General features: G+C 46.5%; 1 protein-coding gene across 2 annotated transcripts in view; it reads left to right on the top strand.

Annotated features, from left to right (window-relative positions):
• SHISA6 (shisa family member 6) overlaps positions 1–23,095 on the top strand; it is a gene marked incomplete at its 3' end in the record, with an annotated part of 259,658 nt that overhangs the window by 7,952 nt on the left and 228,611 nt on the right. For both annotated transcript variants that reach the window (XM_082008200.1, XM_082008199.1), the window contains exon 2: positions 7,534–7,694. In XM_082008200.1, coding sequence (XP_081864326.1) covers positions 7,534–7,694 — 161 coding nt within the window. The remainder of the gene's footprint in view (positions 1–7,533; positions 7,695–23,095) is intronic.

The raw sequence follows: 23,095 nt of genomic DNA, 5'->3' as shown, positions 1-23,095 counted from the left end.
CAGCTGCTTTTGTTTCTGGCAGCTGCAGAGCCCGGTTCTCTCTTTTGCTGACCTGGGACTGGTGCATCTCTGCTGAGCTCCTGTGCTTTCAGAAACAAAATCAAATTTGTCGGAGTGGCTTCCACGCGAAGGAGGCTGCCTCCCAGAGGGGTTTGCCGGCGGCAGCATCATCCCCGTGTTTCCCTCCGAGTATCAGTTTGCAGGGGTGTTTCTGTAATCAGGTAAAGCCCCATCCTCTGGTAGTGAGAGCAGAGGACCGTCAGGGAGTGTGGCCAGACACGTGCCCTGGGGGTGATGCTGAGGAGGCAGCAGAGGTGGGGAGGGCTGATGAAAGGCAGCATACACTTGCCTCCTGTCCGCCCTTCCTCCGCTAGCGCGGGGGAGTAACGTGGGCAAGCAGCACTCGGCTGGCAGGAACGGCAGCGTGGGAGCCCGTCTCGGAGGGTAGCACCAGCTCGGTCAAGGGCAGCACGTGGCTCTGTGTGGTCAGTGCTTGAGCCTTCCCAAGGCACGCAGCAGGTCTGGGGACGGGAGCCAAACCAAACCATGAATAATGCGCGGCTGTGCTCTGCACGACTTGCCGCTGACTGAAATCCCTCTCCCTCGGAGAAACCTGTCCCTCGCAGGTGAGCTGGCTCCACGGCTGGATAAATCACCTCTCTCAGACTAACTGCCTCTTTCTTTCCGGGTTAGTAAGGGAGCACAAGGGAGTCTTTAACCTCACTCTTTTTTTAAGGACTTGTGGCAAAACCCTGGCTGTGCTGAAGTCGATTGGAGTTCTGCCACAAACTCCATCACAGCTATGCTTTTAGCTCAGCCAGACACTGCTCTTGTTATTGTGCTCTGCCAGATCTATTTGGTCATTCTTTTTCCATTCTTTCCCAAATTCACTTGGAGCAGGCAATTCTATTTTCTAACACCTCTTACATGAGGGCCTCCAAGAGAGCGTTTTTTCAGAAGGCAATTAAGTGAAGTTTTGCATGTGTACAACCTGCACTACTGGAAATAGTCAACTCTTCCCATTGCCTTTTCCCATCCAGCATCCGCAGACCTCTCTGCTCCAATCTTATTCCCCACAAGCCACACTCCATCCTGTTGGAGCTGTCACCAAAACTCCCCTTGTCTTCAGTAGAAGGGGTACCTGTGCCCACACTCACACTATCAATTATTGTTGAAAATCTGTGGATATTAGGAAAACAGGACACTACTTTCAAAAAAGACTGTGGTGAAGGACAGCACTTCTCCAGCCTGCTGTTGCCTCAGTGGTAATTAAGACAGCAGGTTAAGTTTCTTGGCTGCATTGGTGAGTGGGCAAGGTGTGCTAAAGCGAGCTGGTCCTTCACAGCCCCTGCAACTTCACGTTCCCTCTGGCTAGGAGGTCCCTTCAGCCCCTGCGGGTGAGTTACTTCTGCACCGTACTCCCTGCTATCACGCTATCCGATGTGTCTCAGAGCGCATCGCAGAGGCAAGTGCTGATGTGTCGCAAATTCACTTAAACCAGACGTTCCTCTCTCTTTGAGGTCTTTACTTCTTCCCGTTTCCCCAGGATCTGTGTGTTTTTTCTCTCCAGCCCAAGAGGATAGGGTCATGTGTGGACTGAAGTTATCCCCATCAAATACAGTTTGTAAAGTCCTTGCTGGCCCTGGGCCACTGACATGAGTTCTGCATTTACACAGATATGTCCTGAAAAAACCTGACAAATAGCCAGGGATACCCAGGATGCATTTATTCTGATGGACTTTTCTTGGCCAGTGAAGGGGACACTAGATGGGGAAACTGGGGGCTCTGGTCCCAGCCCTGCCTCAGGCTTTCTCAGCGATATCAAGCAAATCCTTCCTCCTTCAGTCCACACAGCACTTAAGAGCAAGGAGTTTCTCCCCATGGGTGCAGGAGACAAGCAAATCACCGTGCTGGAATTGCTGAGGTCAGGAAGCTAAGGAACTAACAGTGGCTGTGGAAGATGGGAGTGTTTCACCGGATGAAAGTTACCGTAGGAAGAGCCACTTACAAAAATGGACATGGAGCGTGCTCAGCCTGGGTCTGCTGTCAATGACATTGCCTAGCTTGAAAAAACCCCACTGGAGTCATTGCTTCAGTCTAGGTCTAGAATGATTGGGATCAGCTCCCTAGTGGTGGTTCTCTCTACTGTGTTTTAAGCCCATTTCTTTATGGTGTTTGGGGCTGGACCCTCCAGTAGGACAATCTTATTTGGCTACACAAGCTCTACAGAATCACAGAATTGCTGAGTTTGGAGGCACTTCTGGGGATCAACCAGTCCAGACTCCAAGAAGGATCAGCTGGAGTAGGTTGCCCAGGACTGTGGCCAGTTGTGTGTTAAATGCCACCAAGGATGGAGACTCTGTGGCCTGCTGGGACACTGTTTCAGTGTTTGAACACTTTCAGTGTAAAAGATTTTCTTCTTGTGCTTAAGGGGCATGTCCTGTATTTCAGTTTGTGCCCATTGCCTCTTATCCTGTCACTGGACACACTGAGAAGGGCCCGGCTCCATCTGCCCTACACCCTCGCCCTACACTCTCCTATCAGTTATTGATACACATTGATAAGACCTCCCTGTGCTTTTTGTTCTCTAGGCTGACCAGCCTTAGCTGTCACAGCTTCTCCCCCACATATGAGATGCTCTAAGCACTTAAACACTTTTGTGATCCTTTATTGGACCCACTCCATGATGTGCATGAGGAGCCCAGCACTGGACACAGTGCTCCAGATGTGTCTCACTAGCGCTATGTAGAGAGGAAGGATCACTTCCCTCGAGCCTGAAAAATCATTACTGAATATTTACTTCCCTATTGCACAAAGAAGATCCTCTCCCCTCCCACGTCTCCGTGCTAGGGCTGAGAGGTGAATACCCTCCACAGATTTGCTGGACTTCACACCCTCCGTGGTCTTTTACTGTGGTTTGTCCCTGTCTGTTTCTGCCATTTTATTCTACTGTGCTCACTTTCTCCTTGTTCTGATTCAGTTTTCTGTCACTCCTTGCCATTGCCCCTTTCCCTTTTGCCTTGCCTCCTCTTTCTGTTTAGCAAAGTCTGTTGATTTCATCTTTCAACATCAGGACCCCAGCTGATGCCCAACCTTGCTACCCTACTGCTTACACCCATCCCTTTTGGCCCTTTGAAGTTCCAATAAGACCTTTCCCCCCTCCCCGTTGAAGATGGCCACAACTGCTTCTTTGTATTAAGGTCCCTGTGTTCACCCCACTGTGTTTCTTCCCAAAGTACTCACTTAGTCCAGAGCCTTCCCTGCTGATGTACCTGAGAGCAGAACCTGACCTGTTCTGCCTTTGGGTGTCCTGCCATGCGAGACATCAGTAGGTTTTTCTCCAACGCTGCTAGTCCAGCACTGGTCTGGAACACCACCCCTGATGTCACTATGTCTATTCTGGGTTTACATGGAAAGAAACTTGAATGTTCTCACATAAATGACGTTAATGAAAAAGCTGTCATAAATCGTTATCTCCGGCGATGATTGTACAGTTACACAATTCTGGCTACTCCATCCACTGCCACAGGTAACATGTTCCGGTGAGTGAGATTTGTTTTCCTGAGATAAGAGTTGTGTCATCATAGAAAGATTTCTGAAGTGTCTGCATAGCCTTATGCAGATGATTAGGATGCTGTTGACATCAGTGGGACTAATTGTACCCATTGTAATGGCTGCAAACACAAGACCCAAATATTTCAAGTGACTCTATTATTATCGAAGCTTTTGCAGTGGACAATTAGAGAGCTGTATCCCAGAGACTTATACCAAGCAAATCCTTCCTTAGTTAAATGCAACTGACCTTCCACCAGCATGGGATGCAGCCCTCTGTGCTTTATAGAAATAAACTGGATCACACACAACAATGTGATTGAATTGGCAAGGAACTAACCAGTTTGATCCAAGTCTGACTTTCTCCTCCACCTATAATGTTTTGTTCTGCTGGTGCTGAACAGTTTTTTTTCTCTCTGTAGACATTAAAGAAGAGGACAAAGAGTGAGCACTCAGGACACAGAGTTTGCTGTGTCCAGGGCACAAGAAGATTACACTTTCAGCATTGCTGAACTCACATTGTTTTAGTCCCATACACTTATGAGCTAGGTCTGCTTTCGATAGCTAATGTTCAGTTTATCTCATGCATAGTCTCTGCAGAGATAAGAAAGCAGACATCGCTTTCCTGAGTATCACCTGTGATTTCTTCAGTTTGTCTGAAAGTAACAGTCTTCCCCCTTCCATGTGGCTGGCACCCAACTAGAAATCATTTCCTTGTTATGTTGTGGCCAACAACTAACCCAGAGAGTAGTTCTTATTACTCTTCCTTCAGGATGAAAAACAAAGAAGGGATTAAATTTGTTCTTATCACCTGAGTTGTATTTTTGTTTGTGGTAAGGATCAGTGAGTTCAGGTCCTGGCTGTAACTAAGGAACAACCAAGCAGAGTTTTATGAGAAACTGTTCACAAACTGAAATATTATCCTGGACGCATGGTTTTTGCCCTCATGGAGACTAGCAGGCACAGGGTTTGGCTCTTGGGTAGACAATGACTGAGAGGATGAGGCAATTCTCACTGGCTCCAATTGTTCCAGAGTATATTCACTTTAATTACCTTGATTATTTTTAGTGAATAGAAGTAAACTGACAGTCCGGGAGGTATGTAAGCTATGTTAAGACTGTATCAAACCCCACTCAAAGAGTAATAATAGTAGGAGAAAGGACAACAATATCAGGAGAAACAAGGTGACCTGCAGTGTAAGGTAGTCCTAGACTTAGAATCAGAGTGGAATTTAGGTTGGAAGGGACCTCTGGAGGTCCCTCGTCCTGCCACCTGCTTAAAGCAAGGTCAACTTCAATGGTAGAGGAGGTTGTTTGGAGCCTTATCCAGCTGAATTTTAAGATCTCCAAGGATGGAGATCCCTCAGCTTTTCTGTGTCCCTGTTTCAGTGTTTTGCTATCCCACTGTGACCTTTTTTCTTTTATAACCAAGTGGAATAGCCCTTATTGAAACATGTGCTAATTGCCTCTTACCTTCTTTGCCTTACACCTCCAAAGAACAGCCTTGTTGTGTCTCCTTTGCAGCTCTGCATTAGTTGGGTGTAGGTCCTCTCTTAGCCTCTCTTTTTCAGGTTAAACAAACTCAGCTCTGGGGAGACTGGTTTGTACTCTTCCATTTCCATCCCACCAGTACCTCCAGCTCCACTTCCTCATCTTTGAGTTTCTTCTACTGCCTCTGTGTACCTCATCCCACATAGCCCCTTCTGAGTGTACACCAGTCCCCGATCTGACCTTTCCTGCCCAGATGGCTCTATTATATTAAACTAAGTGGTATATAGTGTTTTAGCGTCATCCACGCTGTCATCTTCCTCTGTGCTCTGAGCGATTGCACTCTTGACACTAAGAGTGTCTTCGACAAGTGTTCAGAATTAGTCCAAGCCACTATGGGCTAGTAAATAATAGTCCTAATACAATCTCTGTGATTGAAAAATGACTTTTAGCATTTCTGTACTGCAGATACCATTAAATGGTCATCTGATGCTTAATATATCTTGGGGCTATGTACTAAGGGTTCAGTTCTGCCAACCTGCTGTCTTTAGAAAATGTGTTGTCTCCAACGGGATGTACTGGATGATGGTGCCAAAGAGACAGACCTCATTAGCTTCCCACATCCTCCCCAATCAGCAAGATCTGTAATGTAGTGGGGAGGTATTTGCCTAGAAAAGCCATCAGGATTACTCATGGTTGAATGAATCCTCTCCTGAGGAGGGAACTGTGTAGTATCGCACAGGGCAGGGACCTCAGGCCCCAGCTTCAGATCCTTGTGACACCACTCACATTACGTACAAACTTGGGCAAGGGGCCAAAATTCCAGACGTGTCCTGTAAGTTGGTGATCAGTTTGAGACACCTCAGGCACAACTGTAGAAGATGGTGAACACCCACAGATCTGTGTCAGCCAGTGGGAATTCAGCATCTTTTGGAGAACACCAAATACCAGCTCCTCTTCTTCAGTGAGGAATAACGGTAGCAGCAAACAAAAGGAGCCCTGACTTGGGACAGGGCTAAGTATCTAGCTCTTATTGCTGCCACCTTTACCTTTCTCTGAGACTATCTTAGCAAAAAAAAAAAAAAAAAAATCTGTGCTCTCATGTCCCTGTATGTGACAACACTTTTACTCCATAGATATCAGTATGTGTGCACAGATACACGTCATATGATAAGCTATAACCTCTGTGCCTGCTCTCTCTACAAACAATAAATAATCAAATATGGTTAAAAATATTCTTTTGCTGTACAAGGTTGTTGTGAACTAATGTAATCCTCTTCTGGAGCCTCTGACATCTTCCAAGAGTTTCTTCTGTAGAGCACATTAGTGTTGTAATTCATTATGCACAGGCATCGTAGTCTGTAGAGGAAGCGATTTGGAAAATGGAACAGACTCAGGTCCCAAACTATTTCTCATGAAAGACCAGATATATGGCATTTAAGGAATGCTAGTAGGTATGAGCAATGCCAGCATCATTCTCATCAATATGCAATGAAGGAATTTCTCCTCCTTACATCTTTCTTGGTACCCAAGGTGACATTAAGCATATTCCCTCAGCCAAGAGAAAAGAAGCTTTCTAACTCTATCATCTTTAAAATGCCACTGTCCCTTATAATCCACACAAGCTAACCCCTTCCTCCTTTTCCTGCGGCTCAAGAGATAGCTTGTGGCTGCACTAAGAGAATCAGTGCATTTCATGCTATAATTGTTCCACTGTGTACATGATAGTCACAAAGGAAAAAAACTTTGAGTATCCACTCACCCCATGGGAAAACACTGGATGCAACTGAACTGTGTCTTTTCTTTTTCTTGGGGAATAGCACAGAGACCTCAGTGCCATTAAAAAAATCCCTAATGGACAAAAAGCTAAAGGTAGGCTAATGGCTGTGTTGACATTAACCCATGAAAATTGTTTAATCCTTTTCTTCTGGACTGGTGGTTCTCCTTTAAGAAACCCTCTTCCACCACTGCTGTATATCGAGCTTGTTGTAGAAAAAAACAAGGATTTAAGGAGTGTGGGGACTGGACTCTTAATCTGATTCAATCTTAAAGAAGTTTGGCTTGGGCAGGGAAGTTTTAGTGTAATCTTTAGAAAATCACAGTGTCTGAGTCTTAGGGCTTTGATGTGTTCCGTGGTGACCCTCTGAAGGCAGTGCTTTACGTTATGGAGAACAGTCCATCTGCACTGTCACTGACAGCAAGGAAAATGATGGAGAGGTAACATAACCCTGGGCTGAAGGGAATTAATGGAAGCATATGAAAAAGTAAACAATAGCCAGGCAAGCCTGTAAATACATGCAGCAGACACAGAAAAAGAAACTGAGCTTTTAAGCCTTTTTTTCTTTTTTTTTTTTTTTTCTGTTGTTGCTTTTTCTGTTTATGGTAGGATCCAACTACTGCTGGATTTGCACAGTGACTGTGGAAGTGAAAATGCTGGATGCCATTCTAGCTACTGTGTGAAAATACGTTTTTTTCCCTGTTTGTCTCTCCCCAGGGCTCTGGCTGACATCTTAAGGCAGCAGGGACCAATCCCAATAGCACACTGTGAAAGAGAGACTATCTCGGCCATAGATACCTCCCCCAAAGAAAGCACCCCAGTCAGGACATCTTCCAAAAACCATTACACCCCTGTGCGCACCTCCAAAAGCAACCCAGGTAAGTGTATTTTTCCCGCTCTCTCTCTTCAGGGGTGGTTGTGCCAGTGGTGTGTTGTAAGGCAGAAGAACATCACACTTTACAGTAGTGGTAAAGTTTGTAAACCTAAAATTGGGGTAATAAATGTCTTTAAAAGTCAATCAGGTAGAGCAGAGGAGCAGAAGGATCAGTGGTGATGATTCTTCAAGGTTTTTGCTGAACAAAGTGGCTGCTCTCTCTAGGCATTTTAAAAATTCAGATTCAGTGAGGTATAAACGCAGCTTATACCAAAATGCTTGTATTAAGCTTAGAACATTGTGTATTTCCAACAAAACACACATGCTATAAAACACAATTGGAGTTTCTGCACACAGCAGCTGAGAAGAAAGAAATCCACAAGATTGGGGCCACCTTATTCATTCAGATGAACTATAGGCATGTTGCAAGAAGAAAGTGTGGAAAGTGACCTAGAGGGTATCCCAGGAGCTTAAAGACACTGGCCTGAGGTCTTCCAGTAGCATTGGCTTGGGAATTGGGACACACACATTTTTTTTCCAGCTTCTGCTGGCTGGGTGAATTTGGTCAAATCACTTGACTGCTCTTTGCCTTGATTCCCCCAGTGGCACAAGGGTGCCAACCTCCTAGATAAAGATATTTTTCTGATTTATTTAATGCTTTATATATTGATAATCATCAAAACAATGTCTTGATGGTTGCTGACCACCTTTGTTAAGTGGGATGTGGTAGACATGCCATCACTTGCCATCTCTCAGCTGCAACTGGATGTGTGCCTCAAAGATATGCCCTCATTCAGTCACAAGCTATTCAGCGTCACATAGAAGTTTCTGGATGGCATTTCCTGACCTGTGTCACCCAGCGATCAGAGGAGATTTTGCTAATGGTCCCTGCTGGGGAAACTTCTGAAAGAAGCTAGCAGGAGCTCAGGCTGTTCCACAACCTGCAGGACTTGATGTGCTCTGCTCTTTGTGGAAAGGGCCTGTGACTGAGGGCAGTGACTGTTTGGTTTCCGTTGCCTTGTTGCAGTGACTATTAGAAGAGTTTTGCTGCAATGTGCATCACCCTATGGAGACAGGACCAGGTGACTATGTTCTCTGGAAGCCTCCCCTGCTGCTGGGAACATAATAATTTCCCTGAGAACTAAGAAGGCTTTCTTTGTTCTCCAGTTTTCACTCAGAGGCCAGTGAAATTTTGCATGCCAGAGGGTTATACGTGTAAAATAAAATGTTGGGCTGGAGAACGGTACATGAGGTGAGTTTTCTGGAAGAGGAAGGTACTTTTGCATATCTAGGGTTTGGGACTGGCTCTTGAAAGGAAATGTGATTCTGCCCCAGGATAGAAACACAAGAAATAAGGGTTTATGGCCAGTGAACAGGTATAGGAACCATCAGAGGACAACTCTGCCATTAGATTTACGATGAGATGAATCTCTTTCTGAAGACACCTTGTTTCTTCCCATTGGCTCCTGTTGGTCAGTTAGGGCAGGCAAATCCTGAACAAAGATGCAGAAGAAATTCTTTGCTTGCAGCAGAAGAGACCAGCTGGATACTGGAAGTCTGAATTAGGTATCATGTTTAGGCAGTGTCAAGCCTGAAGAAAAGCAAATGCGAAGGTTTGCACGGGGAATTGCAGATTGCAGTACTCTTCTCTGGCTTCTGTTGGTAGCTGATGGCTCCAATGGACATTTTTAAGACTTACTACTACATTAGTGGAGGCACGCAGGGATGCAAGGACCAGAGCACAGGTATCGTGAGTGGGGTGCTAGTACAAATGGTCACACTACAAAGTGACAGCACCTGGTAAGGAGTCTACTTGGTCCTTGCTGAGGACTGGGACGTGAGATGAGCAAGGCAAAATGGCTGGGAAGGAAAAGGCATACTGATAAATATGATGGTCTGTTCCTCCAGCCTCTGCTTGTCTGTATGTTTGCCCACATCGCGTGCAGGAGAAAAGCCATTACAGGTCAGTCAGGGCTGAAACAGGCGAGCCACGGGCACCAGGAGCCCACTAAGAGGAGGTATTCGCAAACCCAGCTACAAAGGAGGACTTTACTTCCAGCACAGCCTTCCACAGCCGTTGGCAGCTGTAGGGGTAATTGATCACTTCTGCCTCGGGGCAGCCAGTTGGACCGAATGTCACACCGAGCCCTTGCCAAAGTTGGGAAGGGAAAACTTGCTCTTGTAGCTTGCCCAAAAGAACTTGTTCCTGGCTCAGTTGTGTCCGTTATTAACGTGTCCTCATATATCATACAAGACAGAAAGCTAATCTCTTACAAAAGATCATGAGCTCATAAAACAGCTATACAGTTAATGTTTTTTATACTGTTTCATTTGCAGAATAGGGCAATGCTCTGACATAACTATACTCTATTACTTTGCTAATATTCAGGTTATTGTGGTAATCAGGAAATTGTACAAGTGAATGCTAAAATCTTTTAGGTTGGGAGGGAAGTAAAAGTTGGGGAACAAGAATGGATTATAGCATGTTAAACTAGAATAAAACTGGTAAGCCTCAGTATGGAGCTAGAAGAGGATTCACCATCCATACTTGCTTGGGGGGGGCAGAAAAAAAATGGAAAGAGGGCAATGAGGGACAGCTGGGGGAAAAAACAGAGGCAAAAGCACGTAGTAGCAGGATCCAGGAAAAGCACTGCTCACTGGTGCTGCAAATTGGCTTGAGAAGACCACAGCTCTAGGGTTTTGCAGAAGGATCTGAAGTATCAGGACTGCTGGCTGCGCTTTGTCTGAGGACTCTGGAGTATGAGAGGTTAAGCAACCAGAAAGGACTATAGTTGTTACATACAGGCTGGGATTGAGTTTTATATTTGTTTTACTTGGAACTTTTTTTTCCAAACTTATAACTAGAAGGGCACCCTTGCTAAATAAACCATGGTTTCATTTTTCCATTAGGCTTGTTTGGTGTCAGTGAATAAAATGATTGTGTGTGACAATGACAAATTGAGGTGGTCTGTGTCTGAGGCAATAGAGTCCAAACGAAGCAACGTGCGCAGGTGCTGCTGCAGCACTTGACTTGCTGGGTGGTGCCTGGTGTTTCCTGGTGCAGTACGCAGTGGAGTCCATCTCCCACACGCCAACTTCTACCCTTCCTGCAAGCACTCAGGCAGCCCTCAAACAGTCACAGCAGGAGATCGCAGTATGGGAATATACGACTTCCTCTGGTAGTCCACCAAAACATGACACAGATACCTGAAGGAGAGTTCAAGACCAAGGCAAAGTCCTCGGTGTATTTGCCCAGCCACTTCATAGCAGGTGGTTTCAGAGCTCTCTAAGCTCTGCAGTGGGACAGGAGGGCCTGGTGTTAGGTTTGGTCTGTAATTCTCTGTTGAGTTTTGAGATAGAAGAACCCAGGTGTAACTAATGCTTGTTTAAGGGAAAAAGAGAAGTAGGTGTCTCTGTCTGAGACATAGGGACAATTGCCATTCTTCAGACAAGGCAGCTGGTTTTCAGGAAGGCTTTAGCCTACTGCCTTACAACAGCCGTGTTCCCCAGGTGTGGTGGGAGCCGCCTACTTATCAGAAGCAGAATACATTTCCGACGCCGGATTCTGCCGAGCTTGACGGTCCCAAGTGTCTGAAGAGCATTTCTCCAGAGATTATTGCCACTTTTGCTTTCCTGTGAGAATCAAGTACATGCCCTTTTGGGGTAGTAGGGGACACTTCATCTCCCCTTCCACCCACCCTGACTTCCACTGCCATTTCTGTTCATTGCTTTTAAACAGTGCTGCTGTTTTGGTGGTGGTAGGCTCTTTGCAGATAAGAAAAGCTGGAAGCTGTGCCTACAGATAGCTTGGGTCAGAGCACACCTCTCCAGCTGTGCACCACCTAATTAGTATGAGCTACAGCACTCTCTGTAGACAGGAAAGCTCCTCCAGCCCACACAGACCTCTTGTTAGTTCACTGTTTGCTATTGTGAGTAACAGGTAAAATATGATGAATTTGAGATTACATGAGATCCATCTCATCTAGCTACCTATTGGCATTTTTGATGTCTCCATCACACTAGCACCTTTAGGAGTGTTGGAAGGAAAACTCTAGTGGCATTTCCCTCATCTTTTCTCCTTGGCCATGTTATCTGTCCTGACATCTCCTGTGAAGGTCAGTGCCATTCATTTGTTCAGTGGATGGCCAGCAAACATAGACAAGAATAAGGATAGATGGGAGAAAGGTCAACAGTTCCCACAGGCTTGGAAAACGTCATACATAAGCATCAACGTGCTCCCATAGAGGAAGGTGCTGCATTTGTCACTAGAGACAGAGTTTGAGCCAGAGGCAATCCTCCTGCAATAACCACAGTCAACTGATGTGCCAGAAAAGATGTGACAGTGATGCTGATGGACATTAGCATTAGTGAAAAAATTAAGACTAGATTCTCAGCTCAGATGACTACCTCCAATAGCATCCTTGGATATTTGACGGCCTTCTGAAAGTCAAGTGCAAGGGGTTGGTTTGCTTTCATCCCAAAATGTGGTTGATCAAAGCACCTGCAAGATTCAATGTCTGCAGAAATTGTCACTTGGGATTTTTGTGACTGCCTTGGTGATAGAGGCGTAGCCAGCTCAGGACTAACAATCAGGCAGGGAGCTGTCTCATTACTGTTTTCCAAACTGAGACCAAACCAGAAAAGACTGGTAAGAATTTGAAACAGATCTTTGGCTGGTGTAAATCAGTGCTGTACTGTCATGGTGATGGGAAATGGGCTTGGTTTAGGTAAATCCTTATGGGTCAGGGACACTTTTGTCCCGGACTCACAGCTGGTACAAACCTATGACGCTCCAGGACAGCGCATGGTCAGAATTTATCCTTTATTCTCTCAGTCTCATTCTGGCTCTTCCACGCTGGCTCTTTTTCACCCAATTCACCTTGATGGTATTGCCTACCTGTGAGAGAGGGGATATTCAGGACCATTAGACTGATGTGAGAAGCTATGTGGGAGGAGAATCTCTCCACATATGTTCGGGACAAGGTTGTCCTTGCTGCGCTGTGCAATACTTTCCGCAGTGAAGGGTCCCCAGATGTCACCTACTTGAGCATGAGGCAGGTAGGTAAAATCTGTGCCTGGAATGATGCTGCTTCTGACTATCTCCAGGATCAGGAGGCTGTTAAGAGCAATGACAAGAGTCCTTTTTTGTACTTGCTGCAGAAAAGACTCTGGCCTAGTTTTATATTTTTTTTGCCTCTTAATTCTCAGAATATCAAATTGCCTCACCAACAGAATATGCTGGTCTGAAAGCAGCTCCAGGCGTGCCAGCGAGCAGCTGACCACAGGGGTAAACTGAGGTAATTTTCCGGTGTGAAAAATTTGCTCCTCACCTGCGCTAGGGACGGGGGTACCTGCAGGTGTGCAGAACAGCCTATTGACAGGGTTACCACTTCGAATGCAGCAAACACCACAGGCTAGCGCTCTGATTAGTCTGATATATCTGGGGAAGGCTTTTAATAAGGCGCTGGCCCTTTTCTGACAACCAGGGTGAGCCGGGGCGGTCGGCTTCTCAAGACCCCCTCCAGGTTACACAAGCCTTCTCCCTGTCCATCCTTCTCCCTTTCCCCGCTCTCCTTCCCGCCCCGTCTCCAGCTGCTCTCTGTCTCAGATTGCTTCCTTTATTCATTCACTGAATTCTCTAGCTTCTCCCCCAAATCCCCAGCAACTATTTGAATTAATTTACTGAGGAGCGGTGTAGAAATGTATGTCGAAGGCGTTCAAATTCCCTGCTGTTTCACAGTTTGTGTTGTCATTTACAGCTGTTCAGGGGAACACAAAGCAGGTATAAAATGATACCCCAGTCCCAGCAGTAACATTTTACAGCCCCTTCTCTGTTGTAAGAAACTAGTTAAGGTGCAGGCAGGTGAAGAATTAGGGAAAACACTTGGAAAATACCCAGAGAGTTCCAGGGACAGGGTTTTGCTTTTTCCCGTACTCCTATTGCCGTTCACGGACATTTGAAAAGAAGCAGGAACAGCTTTGAAACCTCTTGGATCTGTAGAAGAAAAGGCGATTCAATGCCGCTCCATCTGCTTTTTCCTCCAAGCGCACCTCTGTTACAGTAAGCACCAATGCTTCCCACAGGAAATAAATACCCAAATTTGGGAATTTCGGGTTAATGCGCTTTCTGAGCAGCCAGAAAATGTCAGAGTTTTCTGTTTTAGAACGTTTTGTGAGGGTAAGAGTTACTCAGTGTCCTGGCATCCAGAACACCATCGCCAAAAGGGAGGAGAAGTCCGGCAGGGAGTGGGGAGCGGTGGATGCTGCCTGGACTGGTGCAGGGCAGCTAAGAGGGGACACTAGCTGCTACCTTTGGTGTGAAGGATCTAGGTTCCTCACTTACTTAGGGCCTAAGTTAGCCTGTACGGTGTTAGATCTCACGGGTACTCACTCACCGCTAGTTGTACCAGAGCAGCTCTGCAACTCCCACCCTCTGGGGCATTGCCGGTCTCCTTTCACAGGTGGGGAAACGGAGCACAGAGAGGCTGAGGGCCTTACTTCAAAAGGGACTTGGGTTGCCATCTTCCCTTGACTTAAAAATAAATGCCTAAGGCCTTGTAAATATCTGTCCGTGAGTAATTTGTGCACTTTGCCCAGGTACCGAGAGAGCGATTTCGCCCTGGGACCACCACTTCCCCTTCAGGTCCGCACTTCTCAGAGGGGACATGTGCTGCGGTGTGCTTTAGTCCTGCTCTGAACGAGCAGGGACACTTCCTCCTGCATCATTGCGTGGGCACAGAACTCACTCCTTCACTCACGTATCCTAACAGTGGGAGAGAGCTTTTACACTTGCCTTTGAAAGCAAAGAGTTTGTCCCAAAGTACTTGTCATCCAAGAAACACATGAGAAGGGATGGCTTGGAAAGTCAAGGGAACGAGCTACAATGCAATGAGCTTAACTGCCCTGATTCCTAACAGCTCTTTTTAACTGTTAAATATTTCCTCGCTTATCCTTACTTCATCTTACTGTTTTGGACATCCTCCCTCCCTCTTCTGTTGCTGCCAGAGGGTAGGACCTGGTGCTGTGCAGATGTTCAGTCATACGCGTGTTAAGGCGTGCTGCCCGCTAATACTGCCAAGCACGGACTGCGATGCCCAGCCCTCTCCTGAGCCACGCAGCCTCCTCCAGCCCTGGGACTGCACCTACTGCTGCCTCTAGTTATTAATTTTTTCTGGTCTCCTGGGTGTTTCACTGAGCTGGCGAGTTCTAGGGTAATCTGTGAAAAAGAACCTTTGGGAAAACGATGCCCCACTAACAAGACACATGAGACAACAAAATATCCCACTGCAAATATATTCATCAGTGAACATACTAGATAATAAAAATCAGCAACATTTGCAACAGTTTCTTGTATCCCACGTCCAAATATCTCTCATGACTGATGTCAAGGTTTCATGCATCGAAACAGCTAACAAGTGACAAAATTGGACTAATTAAAAGAAAAAAAGAAAAAAAAAGTCTGACTGCTGAGGGGAAAAAGATGGGTAGGTGAAGGCCTATAAGTACAATATCTTGATGCTCACACGTACCACGTAGCCACTACAGAGTAGCAACATCCAGAGCTATGGGATAAATATCAGGTGCCTGCAAAAAGTGTTTTGATGGAATTTAGCATTCATTCGACAGAGTGCAGTCCCAGAGCACAAGGCCAGGCACAGCAGTGCTTATCATCCACAGCGGTATCTAGAAACTGTAGGTTACTATGGTAACAGCATTTTTTTTTTTAGAGAGAGACTAATGCAAGTTGTGAGCAGGAGAGAGGACTAAGCATATAGATTTACTTTGAAACAAAGCCTCGCAGTGAAACTCAACCTGCTGAAAGCAATACAACAAAACACATAGAGAATGTGGAAATTAATTGAAGCGGGCTTTTCTGGCACCGTGCTCCAGTGGAAAAGAGGCATTAATGCGGGAAGAAGCGACTGGGGGTCTAATGCAGGTGTGTAACCAGCCAGGGACCTGTACACTGCGGGGAAAGAGTGGCTGTGGGCATGTGCTGCGACATGCTGAGTGATGTCCCAGTTCGCACCTTGCGGCAGCATCAGCTCCCTGTGCCCCATGCCACCGGCACACACAAAGGAGTGGGAGCACATGGGTCTCCTTCCCAGAACCGGGCTTCAATTTTTGCCATAGTTGCTGGGTTGAAGAGCAAATCCTGGAGTTGAGGGGGTTGTGGGGTCCTGGGAAGCGGGACTGATGTGTGCAAGAGTGTCACAGTAACCCTGACCAGGAGCAGCGAGAAGGAGTTACTGGAGGATGGACACTCCATTGGGAGGTCCAACCTGATATGTTTGGATGTTTTCCCAGTTCCTGAATCTGTACAGCTGGATCAGGAATGGCAAAGAAGCACTGTTCTAAAAACATACAGCAACAAACTCTAGAAACAGTTCCGGAGCATAACACCTGAGTGGGGGAGGCCAGTTGATGCTCTTGTCCTGTGTTGCTCATGCTACAAAGTCCGTGTTGTGGGTGATAAGAAGGAAAGGTGTTTAAGCCAGCTAGCTCCCCTTGCTCTGTGCTTTGTCCTCCTCCTCCAGATCTGGGAAAGGATCAGCAGCAGATGGACGTTAGAGGAGCTATCTGGCACAGGGGTTCTGGAGAATTTGGAGTGCTGTGAGAAAGGGCAGGACTGGGAGATACTCCTGTCCCTGGAGGGTGCTGCACGTCTGAGCTGAAGTGGTTGTCATGCCACCTCGGCACTTACTACCTGCCCAGGCAGGAGTGAGTGCTGAGATGGCATGATAGCAACGGGGAGCACCTGGGGAACAAGGGGTGTGGGGGGGGGGCACACGCCTCAGCCTCAGCCCCAGCAATGGGAGGGCAGCAAGTCCTGGGACTTGAGGATGCAGTAGGCAAGGGAAGTCATGCTCCTGCTTAGGTTTTGATTTGAGCCCTGGTTTCTTGATTAGAATCCTCAAGCTTGCCCATTCTTCCTCTCAAGCTCCAGTTTCATGGGGAGTTGAGTTAGCCTAATGTCTTCTGATACTCAAGCAGAGGTCTCAGTCCTCTTCTCACACCTTCTCCTGCCATGGCCACTGCCCTGTGCTCTGACTCTAGTGCTGTTACATCCTTCCACCAGCTGGTTTAACTCATTAACCCAGCACAATCAGCTCAGGAAGAGGACGTTCAACATATGATGAAACGTAGGAGTGCAATCAGGAGCGAGGCTGAGAAGGATCGCCCTGTTTAGGCAGTGCTGAATTTGTAACCACTGAGCTGTCCCCCATGTAACCGTCGCCTTGAGCAGAAGTTTTAGAGGTTGCCTGTGAGCAAACATACAGGGGAGCATGTGTTTAGATGTTCTGGGAACCTGGGGTCCAACTGGGATTGACTACCAGCACCTTCAAGACTACATGCACTTTGAGATGAAGTGGGCTGAGGTTCAGGCCAGCAGATTTGGGAGTTTCTGGAACTCAAATTTGACACTATGGTGGCATTTTACAATCAAACCAATTCTGTCTGCTCTTAATTAAACTGCTCAGAGTTTCCTTAGGGAAAGAAATAACTAACCCCACTGTCTAATCAGCTGTTCTGTCCTGTACCATCCTGCAGCTCTACTGGGTGCTGTGGAAGGGTGAAACCATTTCCCTAGCAGGCTTGTTTCTCCCTGTCTTCCTCTATGTGTCTTGCTAGATCAATTGCTGTTTGTAAAATGCATTAGATCTTCAGATGAAAGGCAGAAACACAATGTTTTCTTCCATTAATCAGAGCAGTTTACAGAAAACATCAATTTAAAATGTTAAAGCCAATTTTCAACTTGCATTGACAACAATTAAATTGGCCTCCAGAAAGTAATACAACTAGTTGCTTTTGACACCGTCAAGAATGAAATCTTTATAAGGACATTCTACATGTTGATGTTCCCCCATTTCATGATTGCTGATCCTATCACACTCTACAGAAGTGTAAACAGAGGTGAGGAGCTGGAAGCAATAGTCCATTAAGAATGTGCCATAATCAGTAAACTTTCCTTCCCCTCTTGTTGGACCTCTTCCCAAATATTGCAACTCAATCTATGCTCTGCTTTCATCAGCTTCCTTTCTTTGCTGCCCAGTTGACTTTGCTGACTTTAAAATTATGCAAAAATGTACTAAAACTAAGGTTCACTACTTTAGTCCTGGCATTATCACCAGAGGCAGTGAACTCCACAGCTGACCACTGGCCACGACCTCCATGAAGACCAGTGGCACACAGGCTCTGCAAAGCTGTAAGTAACTTTTGCAACATTGTCATGTTGCAATGACAATTGAGCTTATAGATATGTGAGAATGAAGGTGGTACTGAGGAAATCATGGTTAGCTTCTCATAAATGAGTCCCTGAGTATGTAATGAGTAGCTCATCTGATATCCAGATGTGTAGCTTTCAGAGACCTTGCAAAGACCCTGGCTAGGGTAAGTGGCAACATCACCAGCAGAAGATATTGCTCAAGTCTCTGAAAACCTAGTTAATTAGTGTTTTGTTTTAGGCATTTGAATCCTAAAAGTCTTAGCCAGTTGTCTTTTATTGTCTTGTCTCAACCTCTGCTCAGCCAGAGCAAAGGGACAAGGAAGAGTCCTGCATGGCTGCCTTCCCGTTTCATCAGTGTTTCTCATGAAACATGAGGCAGCTTGGCTTCTCCTTCACAATGCTCACATCTCCAGGGTATTCTCACCTTCTGGGACATGACAGAGGTGTTTTTTGGTGGCTTTCAGCAAGAGATTGTTTCTAGATTGCAAGATGGCAGGAAAGTTTTTCTCACATTGAAGATCTCAAGACAACTTTTATTGTTGGCTGCAAATAACTTTTACCATCAGTGGAGTCCCTGTTCCCCTGGCACACCAGCCATGTGTGTGTAGCTTGGGAATTGAGTGTGTCTTGCCTCCCTTCCTCTTCTCTGAAGCTTTATTACTCTCAGACCATCTTATTTGTCGCAGGTACTTGAAAGACTCCAATGTGGCTATTTATATGAGCATACCTAAGAGGGGGCGATGGCCGCCTCCATAAAAGGACAAATCCAACCACTTTTTCTGTTTGATTTAAAATATTTGAGGAGGAAGGAAAAGGGAGTACATCTGTCACAATCTCACTTACAATCAGAGAAGTTAATGGAAAGACTCTTTCTGACTCTCCGGGGCTTTAGACAAGGCTCTGTACTGCAACATTAGCAAATAATGTAGTTCACATCTCATCAAATCCTTCTCAGGAAATTCATTCTAATATATGTGGATGGCCTTTTGCAGCTCTCTCCCCAGATCTGTCCCTGGTTTGTCAGCTGTGCCAACACCTCTATCTTTCCGTGTTAAATCACTTCTGCGGTAAGTGTTGCTCTCTAAAACAAACGCCATGCAAGACGTCCAGTTGCTGCCAGTCACGGAGCGGTGCCCTAATGCTCGGAATGACCCCTCTGAAGAGGCAGCAAGATAAATATTAATACTTGAATCTTTGACTTTCTACCTAGTGTCTCCCAACTGCAGTAATGCAGCCTCTGTGGAACTTCCTTTCATTTCACATCTCTCCTCCTGGATCCGCAGATTTTTCCTACCGAGAAAGCATTTCTCGGCAAGCTCCATGGGCAGGGTGCAGTTCTACTGCCTACATCATGCTTGCCAGAGGGACCTGAAATCTCAGCCGCTCCCAGGACAATGTTCCAGATACCTGTACCGTTCACTTAGGCAGCCTGCACTCAAAATTCCAGCACCTCTACATTCCATCTTCCTTGTAGCAAGCAGTGCTATGGCCCTTATAGGAAAGGTCTTTGGGGAACTCTGCCAGGAATTAGTCTTTGTGATGACTGTAGGATGCAAGAATGGTGTGGAGCTGTGTCCATGCTGTAGGTCAGCATTAAGCAATCTGAAGTGCTGCAGGCTGCCTGCGATCGTAGACAGGGAGTGTGACACCAGGTTGCACAGCTCAGCAAAACAAGGTTTTCTATTAAATCCTACTTAAATATCAATATATTCAGTGATCAGGAAGCAGGGTGGGGGAGGGGAAGCTGAAAGAGGTATTGATGCACAGGCTACAGTCAGATAGCTCCATCTATCTCCACCTCTGAAGCATCCCATTGCTGCCTTGGGGTTGGTCATTGTGGATCTCAGAGGTTTTTATTCCAAGTTTCCAGGTTTCTGACTGCCCTCATTGCATCACTTCAGTGCCTGGCACTGGCAGAACTATGCAGTACAGGGTTAGCTGATGTCCGCTGCCTTCTGAGGCTACTTGCTGAGTGTGAGTCGTCCTCCTTGACGAGCATCTACGAGGTATAGGAATGGCCCCAGAGAACTTCAGGTATGACATGGCTGGAGGAGCTAAGGTGGAAGAGGTTGTGCCTTCCTGTCACACTTACCTTACTGTCCTTTCTTTTTTGTCCTCAGACCCTCTGCTGTGGCAGAGGGCAGCACTAGGAGCTGGACTCCTGACTCCACTTACCTCTCCAATTTCCTCCACTTGCCTAACATGGTTCTGAGTGGGCTTGTCCATCAAAGGATTCAGGTAGATGAGTATGGCTTCTGATCAACGCTTGCTGTTCTCATGACTTATGGGTTGGACAGTTGTAGTGAGGGGTTAGACAAGTTGTCATGGGTTGTTGTGATACCATCTGACCTGCAAGAGAGTGGTTGTATAACATTAAGGCTGTCGCTTGACATCTATGAGATCACATGGGACATTGCCCTGTCCTTCAGGAGACTGCCAGTAACCAAGGATGGTGCCTTGTGCCAGCTCCAAAAAGACAACAGCAACTTTCATATCCTCTGCATATAGCCTGTGGACCATGTGAGGCTTTGCCCACAGGTCGTTGGCAGTTGCTGAAGCAGGGCAATAAGTCCTTGGCTGACAAAAAAGGAAAACAACACTGCCTGCCCATGGCTGGAAAGGGCAGGTAGTTGCCCCACAGACTAAGTCCTGCAGCTCTGTAGCCCCTGTCATGGCTGGTGGGGCTGGTCTGTGCAGAGATGGCCTGTGAAACTCCCCACTGCTTCTGTCTGGACATACAGGGAAAGGCAGCAGCAAAGGATCCCTCAAGGGTCTTCTACGAATGTACTTGCAACTTCTCAACCAAAGAGCAGTCGCTCCTCCAAGGATCCCAGATTTTTGTATGAGACAAGGAGAGACACATTTAAACTAGGGGCAAACCTTGATTTTGGAGAGTATCAGAGGGATTAGTCACAGCCAAGACCGTGGTTTGGTTTGATAGTTTTAGCCTCAAGATTTGAGGAAATTCCAAGTTTTCCACCATTCTGAGCCCTTTAGTCTGTTGATGTCCCAGACTGTCTCCCTAGTTTGTCTTTCCTTTTGTTCCCTGAAGTTAAGTTACACCTCTATTCTAGCTGGACTCTTTTTGGAAGGTCTGCATTATGCAACCACGCCCCAGTCCCAGGCAGCGTAACCGCTGGTGGTCCTCCTGACTGATGGAGAAACATGGCAGCTGTTACATCCAGAAATAACTGGGCTTTCCTACTAGCAGTGGTATTATTTCTTTGGTCTGGAGGTGGGAGTTAAACTCTCCCACAATGACGCACTTCTCAGTGGTATATGACTGAGATCATTAGAAAGATTTCTACTGAAACCTGTGTCCCACTGTGCAGTTTTGCAGCAAGCTTCAGGTCCTATGGTAATCTCCTTTCTAACATCTTCCCCATAATTATTTCACCCATGGATTTTGAGGGTTTTTTGTGGTTTTTTGTTGTTGTTGTTTTTTGGCTAGCATTTTTTCTATCCAAGTTGTCAAACCGAATTTTCCCTCCCTAGCTGGCACTCAGTGCCACTTACACCCTTCTTTCTGCACATACCATACCAGAATTCAAGTTCTCCTTTCTTTTAGCCAAGAATCCTGATAAAACCATTTATGTCAATCACTCCTGACTATACCCCATGGCTTTTCAGTCCTGGCACACTTCTAACAGTGCTTATCTAATCAAGTTTCTTCCACATGCCTCTTCAGCCCCCTTTTGTGCATTCTACGTTTCACTGCTGCTTCCTTATGTGCTATTGTGTTAGCTCCTCTGCCTGTCTGTCTCTAAATATATTTTGGATGGATGCAATGTGAAAAATCTACATTTCCTGCAGGATCCCCAGAATCTTCAGCCACAATCTTGTGGGGGTGAGCACCATGCTGAGCACCTGGCAGGTTCAGGGTGAATATAATGGGAGAGCAAGGAATACAAGTGCCTGAGGCAGGGCAAGTGATGAACACCAGTACCAGGGATCAGCATGGTTGATCTGGAGGAGTGAGCAACTGAGAAAATGATTAGGGCCCTCCTCCTTTCAATTTATGCAATTTAGTAGCCAGAAGAGCAAGGGTTCTACACTGTAGATGTAGCTCCTTCTCTGTAGGAGAACCCAATGACCTTGAGACATTTGATCCAACCGTGCTTGGACTTCTTCAGTGTTCATGAGTTCAGCAAGAGCTGCTTTCCTGCCCTCGGTGTGCAGAGACATCCCGTTGCAGCTTGGGGAGTGCTGGTTTCTTCACAGAAGTACAAATACTGCTTTTTGAACTCCCGTTCTCGCCTCTCCACTGTCGTACTCTGCACACACGTCCACGTGTGTCCACGCTCACAGGCGCAGGCACGTCTTTAGGAGCTGACAGATCCCAACTGCTCGTTCAGGTGGGGATTTAGTTCTGCTTGCACAGACATGGTCCCAGCGTTGTATTAAGTTGCAGGGTGACACCTGTGAACATCAGTTTAATATAATTGTCAGAATGATACTTGGTGGAGCTAATGAAATATTTACTTTTGAGCAGCTGTAAGATCATTAATGTTTCACTGTCTGCTGCCAGCCAGCCCTTTCCTGATTTACGTTCTTGAATTGTTTATGAGGCTAATTGCACTGCCCTTCATAAATCAGGGACTCGGGCTCTTATGGGGCACTTTCAATTAGCAAAAACCCTCTGCCCTGCTGGTGAGGGCATCCGTGGCAAAAAAACAGGAGATGGAGGCTGGCACGAGCACTAATCTTCCATGAGCCCTCCCAGATTCCCCCCATCTCACCCCCCGCAGCGTGTACTGTGGTCTCTAAGGACACCCTGCTGCATGACAGAGGCTCAGAGCACCGTGGCACTTCCATCATGCTCATCATTCCACCATGCCAAGCTGACACCTTCAGGCTCTCCATGCAGCTTGGAGACACTGCTTGCATTCAAAGGGTGGCTCCTTTCATACTAGCACTGATGTCTTGGCACCTCTGGTATTGACACATGCCTAACTGAGGGATGCTGGCTTAGCTCAGGGGTAGGCAGGAGACACAGGGTAAAGTCCAGACATTACCATGCTTTTGGAGAAGGTGAATCCTACCCAAGACAAGGACAAAGTGGGAAGGGAGGGTGGGTCTTCGTCTCAAGGGAGTGTCCATGTACTTTCCAGCAATGCATTAAAGACCACGGCTAACTTCAGTTTGGGCTTGCATGTATTTTCCTCCTCTCCCAGGAG

This window comes from Phaethon aethereus (assembly GCF_964289735.1).
Source record: "Phaethon aethereus genome assembly, chromosome: 18".
Lineage (NCBI taxonomy): Eukaryota > Metazoa > Chordata > Aves > Phaethontiformes > Phaethontidae > Phaethon > Phaethon aethereus.
The sequence above is the reverse complement of the archived record's forward strand: the minus strand, read 5'-3'. Positions and strand labels throughout refer to the sequence as shown.